We start from the raw sequence: 11,364 nt of genomic DNA, 5'->3' as shown, positions 1-11,364 counted from the left end.
ACATTTTTGCTTATACAGTACTGTATTATGCAAGACCAAAAAATCGGGCAAAACACAGTTTGTACCTCAAAAATCTTCGAGGGATTTATAACTCAAGGCATCAGTGTACTTCCTTGGCACAAAGATGCCACAAGATGGTAGTTTTATATGACAGTGTACTAGACTTTGCTGTAAGCAAAAAAGAAAAAAAAAGCTAATAAATGTGTTTTTCAGCAACTTCCCCCCGCAAAAAAAAAAAAAGTAAAAAGGTGCCAGCTATAAATCAAATTTTTAAGAACACTGTATTTATAGCCCACATTCTTTCTACTGTCACTGAGGTCTGCGCTCCACCGTGGGCTTTTCTATTATTGAACATGTATGGATAATTCTCCATCCTTTCAAACAAGTCAAGCTTGTAAATGTATTGGTGTGTGAGTGTGTGTGTGTGTGGCCTTCCAAAGGAAAAGCGACATTGAGCTCCTGTCGCTGTAACATGAAATGTGTTTATCTAAGAAAATGAAAACAACATATAGTTCCAGACAGGTGCACCAAAGTGCAGTTAAAAGTCATGAAATATGCATTGGTGCTAACGAGTGGCACCCACACAGGGATCAAGCTCATTATGTTTCCTCTGACCTTAGCGCACCTTTGTTACGACAACATTGCAAGTTCCACATAGAATGCCAGTGTGAGCAGATCCACATATAGCGGAGCAGAATCAACACATTCCATGTCCTGTTACGAAATTAACATAGTTTCTTTTCCCAGTGGATCAAAAGATAGGGGACCTACTCATGAAATGTAATTGCTTCTCAATCAGTATTTAAGGAAATGCCGAGATATAATAATTGCTAATGTGCTCATCTCAATCTGAATTCTAACACATGCGCTTTACTTAATTTTTTTGTTCCTTCCTCATAGGATCAAATGAAGTCAACCTGTCTGATTATCTTTCTAGCTTGGTATATTTTTGCTTGCTTTTGTAAAAAAAAAAAAAAAGGCACCTTCTATTTTAAGGGCATTCTTGATTAATGACATTTCTGAGGTTTCAAGCAAGATGTTGTGTAAGAATGCATTGTCACATGACACAAGACACACTGCCCTACCTTATCTACTGGTGTAGAGATGTTTTTTTTACGCACATTTTCTTTAATGACGGCTTTACTACTATGTTAGCAGAGATTAGTGGAAGGTCCGTTTTGACTTGTGGACAAATTCAGTTTCTGCCACTACCTTTAGGAATTCCGACATAAACCAGGGACACCCTGTATGGGAATTTGACCAAATTTCAAGAGTCAATTTTTGTGTGGATCAATTAATGATACATTCATTCAAAATTACGTATTTAATAGGATGGTACAATTGCTCTCTGAATGTTCCATGTTCTTGTCCATGTCGTATTGACAGTAGTAATGCTGCCGGAGGGTGTGAACGGAGTGGATAATCCCTAGCTCGACTTCCCACATGAGCTAATGTAATGCACTTCTGTCGACAGCAAACTATTTGATTGAATCTATCGTGCCTCTGGCTGCAGCCAAGTAGCACACTTCAGTTTGCCTCATCGCTTCGAGACATGATTAGTCCAGTCACCTGATTTCTTCGACCACCGTCCAATTTTTCCTTTTTTTTTCACTGGAAATACAGCTTGCCTATAGTTCATGGGTTCAATCCACACAAAGGGGTTCAAATGTTGGATGGGCACATTTTCTGGACTGATTTCCCAATGATCCTGTTTTATTTCAGACACTGTGCACCCTTTACGTAAAGTTCGGCAGTGACTCACCTCACAGGTCAATGCTTCGCCCTTCGCGTTGCTATTGATCCCCGCTCATAATGAATTATTTTCAACTACATGAGCTGGAAGAGCAGACTCAGCTGGTATGTCACTCCCACACACACGGATGCACACAAACACAGACACGGACACACACCTGCTCTCTCGGTTTCTTTTACAGCCACGTTTGCATAAAAAGTAAGAAGGTTTAGTTGCGTGGAGATGTCAATCTATTGGGATTTTGAAACCAAACCAAACAATCTGATTATCGCGCATCTACAGAATACATGGAGTATTGAAAAAGCCAACAATGATGTCACAACGCAACTCGCAACACAGTTCAAAAATGTTGGTAAGATTCTATATTGAGGCAAATAGAGAGAGCTCAACTCACCGCACAGAACACATCGCCTCATATTGGCTCCTGGAGGGAAGCGAGTAGAACCACAGGCATGCTCAATATGTGTTTTGCGTGTGCGCGCGCGTGTGTGTGTGTGTGCGTGTGCGTGTGTGTGAGTGTGTTTGGAGACCTAATGAGTCTGTGTGTGGGGAAGAAACTAGACAGAGGGAGCGCCACACTCTCTCTCTTTGTCTCCTCCCATTGCTCCGCTTCTCTCTATCTCACAGTAATTTGCATTCAGAGTGATTCCCATTACTGCGCCCATAAAACAACCATTTGCGGCAGTGAAGCACCAACAAAGTCTTGTGTTTGGGGGGGGGGGTTGCTTTAAGGTCACCCTCCGAAGAACAGCACTATTTACACTATAATGATGTCAAAATAATCGATCGGGCACTTACAGTACTTCTTTCTTACTTTTTGAACTTGTCAGCCTGCTTTCAGAGAGGTACGCATCACCATCAACTGCTGCAAAAGCATCAACTGAATTGTACGTCGGTACAGACTTTTCTACATTGATGTTCTCAAAAGTTGAGCAACATTTGTCAGCTGTGCTACCAAGCTTGGTATGCGTGCTTTTGGTTTTCCCAATATTGTAAAGGATCTTGGAATATTGGCCTCTGCCAGGTTTTTCCGGACCTGAATAATTGAATCAACTCTTGCGTTCGTGATCTGCCTGGCAAGTTCTTCGTCCAGTCGCTGCCCTTTGCAGTCATTCGGGTTCCTCCATTTATATTTGGCCACACTTTCTTTGACAGTCTGAAAAATTAAACAAAGTTAAGCCAAAAGCAAAATCAATATTTAAATAGTAAATAAATTAAACATCAACTACTACTTCGATCGACTTTTTCTATGCAAACCTTTCTGGTTTGCAAAACGGCTCAAGGGCCTGAACCCCTCACTTTCAACAATGCTGAGGGGTTGGCAGTCCTTAATAATTAAAGTCTGAACTGACGCATGCTTCCTCGTAGCTTGATGGTCAAAAATGAAATAATATCTGTATTTATTATGAATGAAGTGATTCGACAAAAAAAGAAAAAAAAATTCTTGGTGTCTTTCTGACCTCCTCACTACCATGCCTCGAGCATTGCAAAGGTGTCTTTTTTTTATGTAGGACAGTTCAGGCAAACAAATGTGACACTTAACCTACTGAAAATAATATGAATAGTTCAAACTACAAGTCGCTTTTGAAATGTACTTGAATTCTGAAAGATAAAGTGGAACATTAGAGGAACAGGATGAAACAAGGAAATAAAAACTCATGTTTTATTTATTCGGGCAGGGCGGAGGTCGACTGGTGAGCACGTTTACATCACAGTGGCTTTCCTGTGTGGAGTTTGCATGCTTGGGTTTTCTCCGGGCACTCAGGTTTCCTCCCGCATTCCAAAAACATGCATGGCAGGTTAATGGAACACTAATTGTCCCTAGGTGTGAGTGTGAACGCGGATGGTTGTTTGTCTATGTGTGCCTGCGATTGGCTGGCAACCGGTTCAGGGTGTCCCCCGCCTCCTGCCCGAAGACAGCTGGGATAGGCTCCAGCACGCGCGCGACCCTAGTGAGGACAAGCGGATTAGAAGATGGATGGATGGATTATTTATTCATCAAAATGGTCCTCCACGGCGGCACATTTCCTTTTTCTTCAGGCCACCATGAAAGGGGCTTGAAGGGTAGGATTGTGCTTCGAAATATTATTCTTTTGTAAGAGACGGCTAGCTGATGCACTTCCTTGTAAACACATTTGGTGCCTCAGGATATCTTAATGAGAGGCGAAACTGCAGTTATGACATCTTCCGAAAGCAATACGCACACTGGCACGGAGTTGATAAAGTTATCAGTTTGAGGTGTGATTTCTGAGAATTTTCAGCTTTTGTTTCTGATTAGGTGGCACGTTGCTCCATTGATTAGCACATGCACCTCTGCACTGTGCGGCGGATGGTTTGATAGAGTCCTTCCAGTGTGTAGTTTGCATGTTCTCCCTGTGCCTGCGTGGGTTTTCTCCGGGTACTCCGGTTTCCTCCCACATTCCAAAAACATGCATGGTAGGTTGATTGAACACTCTAAATTGTCCCTAGGTCTGATTGTGAGTGCGAATGGTTGTTCTTCTATGTGTGCCCTGCGATTGGCTGGCAACTAGTTGAGGGTGTACCCCGCCTCCTGCCCGATGATAGGCGCCAGCACGCCTGCGACCCTCGTGAGGAGAAAGTGGTTCAGAAAATGGATTGATGTCTCAGATTAGTTGTTCTTCTTTTTTTTGGTTGGGGGAGCGGGGGGGGGGGGGGGTTGAGGGGGATTCTTTCAGGTTATCTGAAACAAAAGGGTGAGTTGAAGTTAGCATGTCACAGTTGCAGGTTTGGTCTTTGAATCTCGACTCCAGCTTTCCTGTGCGGAGTTTGCATTTTCCCCCCATGCTTGTGTTAGTTTTCTGCTGGTACTCAAGCTTCCTGCAGCTTGTCTCTATGTTCCCTGCGATGAGCTGTCAACTAAATCAGAATTGCACCCTGCCTGTCAGCTAGGATACACGCCTGCTTACCTAATAAGGGCAAGTCTTATAGAAAACGGATTGATGGAAGAAATGACAAAAATAACCGCATGTATGTTAACTGACTCTGTGTCCCACTTTGTATTTTTGCATAATCACGAAATGAGAAAATATCTCCGCATTCCTCTTTTATGCTACAAAATTCATGCTGAAATAGGCATAAACTGTCGCATGCATGCATGTCCTGGTTTCTCCTGTGAGAATTTTAATGGACATCATCACTTTTGAAACCTCTGGCCTTTTCCTTTGTCTGAGTCATGTTCCACCTATGGCTATATGATTGAGTAATTATCAACATCACAGTCAAATCCATAGTGCCTTCACAAGTTATGTCTCACTTTTGTTTCCATGACAACAGATTTCCATGTTAGTCTACTTTTAGTGGAGTGTCAGTATTCCTGAAAGATACCACTCTACCGCTCTCCATCAAAACCTTTCATAACATTCACTACATGTTCCATGTTTATCTTGGCATATAAACATGTATTTTGTCCAAAAGCAGAAATTGCCTTCTATATTGTTGTGAAGAGGATGTATGGATACTATGGCTTTGTCACCACTACATTACGATGATGAGCTCTTACCATAAAGCCTAGTTTGTATGAAAAGGTGGGCTCTATGGTAATACAGATGCCCTTACACGATTATTATCGCATGACTTATCGAGTGGTACCTTGACTTATGAGTTTATTTCATTCCGTGAGCAAGCTCGTGACTCAGTTTAAGCAGTATCAATTAATCAGCTCCATACCCCCAGGAAACACTCCATTATTGGTGACATGTATTTTGTTTAAAAATAATAATAAAAATGATAAGATTCATAATAACAATAAGTCATAGAATGTAGGAAAAATAACCTGATTTTGTGAAGTCATTACTGCACGTTGGGACAGTCGTTGCAACAACAACTTTAGTGTGGTAGGTGTGCTTTTAAGGGGCTGTGCCTAACAGCAGACATTATGGGCTGCTCTAAAGTGGCGCGCTAAACAGGAGATCGAAATCCTGCAGCGTCTTTTATGAGAGTTTATGAGACTGTAAATACACCAGTTGAAACGATCTTTGTGGTCTATTTCTTATTTCTCTCAACTGTTGAAGAGAAAACACTAATGCTGCATACAGTATCTTCCACACCAGCAGCCAGGCAGATTCTCAAAGTCTTCATCTTTTAAAGTGGGCCGCCTCCCGGAAAGAGTGCAGCTGAGGAGAAAGCGGGGTGAGCCGAGGCTGGCGTTTAAATACATGCGTCACAATATGTTCTGTCAGTTTGGACTTGAAACACTTCACTTCAAGCTTCGGAGATGATGACCAAAGAGAAGAGGTGCGTATGCTGCACTCACAGGAAGAAAGACATTTACATTCATGACTGGAGGTGCGCAAAATCACATCAAAAGAGGCAGCGCAGATGCTATTCTGTAGACACGATTACATTTTTCATAACGGTGAACAACTCAGCCCTATTTTTGCAGAATCTATCATTCAGGTTTGTCAATCTAAAATGAGCACGTTGGAAATAATGCAAATGCAAAACTCAGTAGGACTCCACCTTGTAACCACTTCCTCTTCAGGGCCTGAAGACAGGAAGAGAAGAGAAAAGAGGAAGAGGCAAAGAGAGGAGGAGGGCTGACTACTTTCAGTTTGGATTAAAAAAAAGTGAAACATTGAACAGGCACCTTAAAAACATCCAAAGTGAGCAACACAAGAAAATATGGCTCCTTGGACAACAACCACCATGGAGCAATATGGTGTAGGTGAGTCAATTTGTGGCCATTCGATCATACATATGTCTGTGCGCTTGCAGAGATGATTGTTGCTATAATGCGTATCTTCTTAAGTGTGATGAAGTACTTGAAATGCAAAGACTAAGAAGACAAAGGGACCACTGGATTACTGCTAAACAGGATGTGAGCAGGTGCGAAAGAGCCTCTGGGTGAACGATGAAGAGCACCGCAACAAAATGTCATATTGCGACCGATTGCATGAATTAACAGTTGAGGAAATGCTGGAGCAAGTGACTGATAGAGCAAAGGTTCACTCTCCCTTTTCAGAAAAAAAGCATTGATTGAGTGACTTTTTATTGTACCTTCTGTGTGGACTATAATCCACGTTCATGTCTTTTTGCTGTATTCAAGGGCAATTTATCTCTTTCGGCTGCTTTGACTTTCATGCTCACATAGGTAAATGTCAGGAAGTAGAAGAAGGAAGTTTAATAGCTGCACGCTGTAACCGGTGCTGTTTGATATGTAAAGAGAATATCAACAGTAGGTAACAACTGTGTAAACCCATTAAAACCTCATCCATCGGAGACTGTCATAAGATCTTCCAATTTTAATAGGACTTGCGCAAAGGTCAGTGCTTCCTTTGCAACAGATGGCTTTATGTAACCCATTTTGTGCAAAACATTTTCCATTATTCAACTTCCCACACAATCAACTAAAGGTTGAATGCACATATACTTTGAGCTGAGCTTTTGACTTTTCATCTCAAAGATCTACAAGCTGTGCAAGAGCTTCCTATTCACCCATGCGCATCCTCTGCAAGATTCCGTCCTAGCGCAATCCTTTGAGTGTTTTACAGTTTTATTTTATTTTTTCAGCCAAGTGGAACTTTGCTGGCAGTGGAGAAAATCAACTTTCTCTGGAGGTTGGGGATGCAGTCTACATCCAGGAGATCTGCGATGGTACAATATAGTATCTTGACATAGCACGTTACACGCATGTCATCATTTTTTGTTTTTATGTATTTATGAAAGGTTTCATCGGATCATATACTGATCACATTTTTAAAAAATACAGTTTAAAATATCGGATGCCAAATAACACGTGGAAAATAAGTAGACATCCATTTTCTTTGCTGTCATGCCAGGTGAGCTTGAATCTACCCAGGTGCCTTTGGGTGAAAGGCCGGGTACACCCTAGACTGGGCGCCAGTCAATCGCTGGGCACATTATTGACAAACAAAACACACATTGAATCACGCTATTCATTTCTATGTGAATGTTTTTGGAATGCGTGAAAATGGGGGAGAACATGCAAACACCATATAGGGAGGGCTGAGCAGAGATTGAAGCCAATTAGAACCTCTCAACAGTGAGGCAGACAAACAAACAACTGGGCAGTTGTTGCTGCACTGCTTTTGTTGGGTATTACAGCCAAATTTGATTTGAAAATGCTCAAAAAAAGACAGCTTAAGCATTTAGACTGAGCGTGATACAGGAACGTGGTAGCATTCTTACTCTGACAAACAATACTAAGATCCAGAGTTGGGAGGACTCTGCTTGTTAAAAATTTCAGAAATTTTGGGGGGGGGGGGGGTGGGAGGTGGGGTGTTGATTCAGCATGGTGCCACCCTCGGGCAAAAATTGTGTGTAGCAGAAAATTAATAAAAAGAACAGTGGCTTTTTTTGTGTTGCATAATATTTTTATTTGGGGTTCTTGGTCTGTGAGCTAAACTGTTTCTAACTGTCTAAGGAAATGTTTCAGAAGTGTGACTGGAAAAAGTCTGTATGCACTTAAACTTTTGATTTGGCTATAAAAAAATGTGTTGGATATGATGCAAAATCACATTGAAACAGAGAACTAATTCCTTCGATGTTCACAATTGTGACTTAACAGACACTGAAATAAAACGTCTGGGTTGTCCCTTATGTATTCAGATTGACATTACACATTTTAATTGTGCTGTGTGTGTGTGTGCTTCTTTTAAATGTATCTTGTAGGTTGGTACAAAGGCTACCTGGCCAGGAATAAAGCCCATCAGGTAACAATTGATGCACTGGCTCTTGCATTATGAAAGCTATAATGATATATTGATATTTGAGCGATCTCATGCTCTAGTTCTGCCTTGACAGAAAATCATTTTTAAACTAATCACTGCCCTCCCATTTTGCACTCCAGGGCGTGTTTCCTGCCAGTTTCGTACACCTGAAGGAGGTAATTGTTGCACATCGAGGGTAAGTGAAGGTTGAATAATAAACGTCGTTGTTGCTAGTTGGTGGTATTAATTTGGGGCTGAGAATTGATCTGCTCTGTTTGCACGGGAGGCAGCCGCAAATTCTACTGGATTGCTATCATTTCTACTTTGTCAGGAATGGGCAACTTAAATGCTAGAGGGGTCAACAATTTTTCATCAGTGCTACTGGGTGTCCACATGGGACCACGCACTTCCTAACCACATGTATGACCAAAAGTGGTGTTTTGGGAGATCTGAGGATTCCCCTTGAAATCAGAGATAGCCTCTGTATTGTAAATATATTACACACCCCTGTCTCCATTCATCCATCCAGCCTTTGCTTTGCATGTACGTTTCATTTTATATCGCAGCTTTGACTTTCATATACATTTACTGTATGTATATATTCAAATACGGTAGTTGCAATCATAAAGCACTTTCCCCACTATCATTATTTTTCTTTTATAGTAATCTCAGAGGAAGCAAACAATTAAACTGTGAATGTTGTTTTGATCACACACTTGCAGAAAAAAAAAGTCTACGCGCCCTGTAAGTTACCATGCGGTTCCTTGCTTAGTAAAGGGTTGAAACATATGAATTTACTGCAGACACATAAAATATATTGGTCGTTATACTTCAATTTACTCCCACACAGAGATGAGGAGGTAGTGCTGTCTGCAGAGATGCCTCTAGTGAAGGAGGTGACCATGACGCTGAGAGAGTGGGGCAGCATATGGAAGCAGCTCTATGTGGTATATATATATATATACACGCATGCCCGCACGCGCGTACACACACACACACACACACACACACACACACACACACACACACACACACACACACACACACACAAAGTGTATGAATTAGAATAAATAAAGTTGAATAAAGTTGTGCTGAGGGTCATGCGTTGACTTGTGCAGGCCAACAAGGAGGCGCATGTGAGGCAGGTGCAGAGGCTTATGTGGGAGCTGATGGAGTGGCGTTCCCAGCTTCTCTCTGGAACACTGCCCACTGATGAATTCAAGGAACTCAAGCAGAAGGTCATCTCTAAGATTGATTATGGAAACAAGTATGTGAAACAACTTCCCCCAAAACAATTCATGTCGTCTAGAAGAAGTGTAGTTTGAAGTATTCATCACCCACCCCTCTACATCTTATGATATCCCCGACAAGAGCTGTATCAAATATACTCGTCTTCCTGCTTGGCTCGCGTAGTGTAGACCCTTGGCGCATCACACTGCCTTTGCTTCCTTTCTTTTTCTTCATAAACTCATTTTCCCCCCTCTTTCTGCTTGCCATTAGTAACAAGGCTTGACGCAATATGCCGCCCTTCTCCAGATGATGGCAGTGCTTGAGATGAAAATGCACCATCTCAAAGTGCTTGTGGAGACAAATGGACAGTCTGGGACTTAAACCATGTTACCAATGTTTCAAAAAGTAACAAGGCTTGACGCAATATGCCGCCCTTCTCCAGATGATGGCAGTGCTTGAGATGAAAATGCACCATCTCAAAGTGCTTGTGGAGACAAATGGACAGTCTGGGACTTAAACCATGTTACCAATGTTTCAAAACAGTAGACACAAGCATTCTTACAGAAACATAGTTAGCAGCTAACTATGTTTCTGTGAGGACTCTGCTTGTTAAACATTTCTGATTTTTTGGGGGGTGGGATTCAGCATGGTGCCATGGTTGGTGAGGCACTGACTCCTTTCGTGTCAGATTTACAAATATATAAAGCAAAAAAGGGTAGCTTATTCAATTGGCTAAACATTACATTTGCGACATGCAGATAGATATACGGCAAGCAGCACGAGCCAGTTGCATGTATCAACCCAGTTTGTGATGATTGCGCAATGCAATGGGCATTCAGAGGTGAGGCTCTGCCTCACCTGCCTCCCCTGACCGCACGTCTCTGGCTCCATGGAGGTAGCGTAAAGAAACGGCAATAAATCGTTCATCAGCCCTCCTTGGAATTTGCTGGGAGTGAAGCAAAAAGATATGAGCCAGACGTAGCATCAACAAGTTCATGAAAAATCTCCTGTGGTAGGCCTCTTCAACACCAAGCAAGCAGTTGTGGACAGTGAGCAAGGTCAATAATCTGACAGTGACAGGGCATATTGGCAGTCCTTAAATACATGGCACGGCACGATTGGTAACCAAAAACACCCTTCACTTCAGCTAGAACAAAAGCAACACAGGGCATGACATATAATTCCTCATTTTATTAAACTCAGATAATATTTATTCAAGCCCTTCAATCTTATACTCGCTGTTTGTAATAACGTGCAGTCAACTACAGTATGAACGACTTGCCAATAGAATATTACGATTATGTGTCTGTGAGAGCCCTGAGGCTCGTTTAAACAAAATAAAGCTATTATTTATTTTTTGCTTATTGTAGCTTTACATTCATTATATTTGTGGAAAATTGCTTCTGAGTGCGATAGAAATGTCTCAATGTGTCCTTCTGTGTGCGCACAGTTAGTTTTCTGGTGATTTCATTGTTGTGTTCTGAATACATCAATGTATTGTTAAATGTTTTTGAATGGTACAAGACAAATATAAAGTATCTCAGATTATAATGATGCATCAGATTAGGATAAATCTGCCTTTGCTAAGATAATGTGGCAATTTGTTTATTTATTTGGCACTTGGATTATTTGGAGTGCAATTTCATGCTCCAACTGCGATATTAAACATTGTTACATGAACACTTTTCTGAC

General features: G+C 41.5%; 1 protein-coding gene across 2 annotated transcripts in view; it reads left to right on the top strand.

The window, feature by feature from the left end:
• The first annotated feature begins 5,765 nt into the window (after window positions 1-5,765).
• Window positions 5,766-11,364, top strand: part of dock2 (dedicator of cytokinesis 2) — a 114,262-nt gene continuing 108,663 nt past the window's right edge. The window contains exons 1-7 of one of the 2 annotated variants that reach the window (XM_086135942.1): window positions 5,766-6,007; window positions 6,255-6,437; window positions 7,283-7,366; window positions 8,405-8,445; window positions 8,583-8,638; window positions 9,293-9,389; window positions 9,561-9,709. In XM_086135942.1, the coding sequence (XP_085992068.1) occupies window positions 6,395-6,437; window positions 7,283-7,366; window positions 8,405-8,445; window positions 8,583-8,638; window positions 9,293-9,389; window positions 9,561-9,709 (470 nt within the window). In that variant the 5' untranslated portion in view covers window positions 5,766-6,007; window positions 6,255-6,394. The remainder of the gene's footprint in view (window positions 6,008-6,254; window positions 6,438-7,282; window positions 7,367-8,404; window positions 8,446-8,582; window positions 8,639-9,292; window positions 9,390-9,560; window positions 9,710-11,364) is intronic. The other variant, XM_086135933.1, reaches the window with a different exon arrangement.

This window comes from Hippocampus guttulatus, chromosome 2 (genome assembly GCF_054856545.1).
Source record: "Hippocampus guttulatus isolate MCC_2025c chromosome 2, RoL_Hgut_1.0, whole genome shotgun sequence".
NCBI classification, from domain to species: Eukaryota; Metazoa; Chordata; class Actinopteri; order Syngnathiformes; family Syngnathidae; genus Hippocampus; species Hippocampus guttulatus.
Note: the sequence above shows the minus strand (reverse complement) of the source record. Positions and strands in the feature narration are given on the sequence as shown.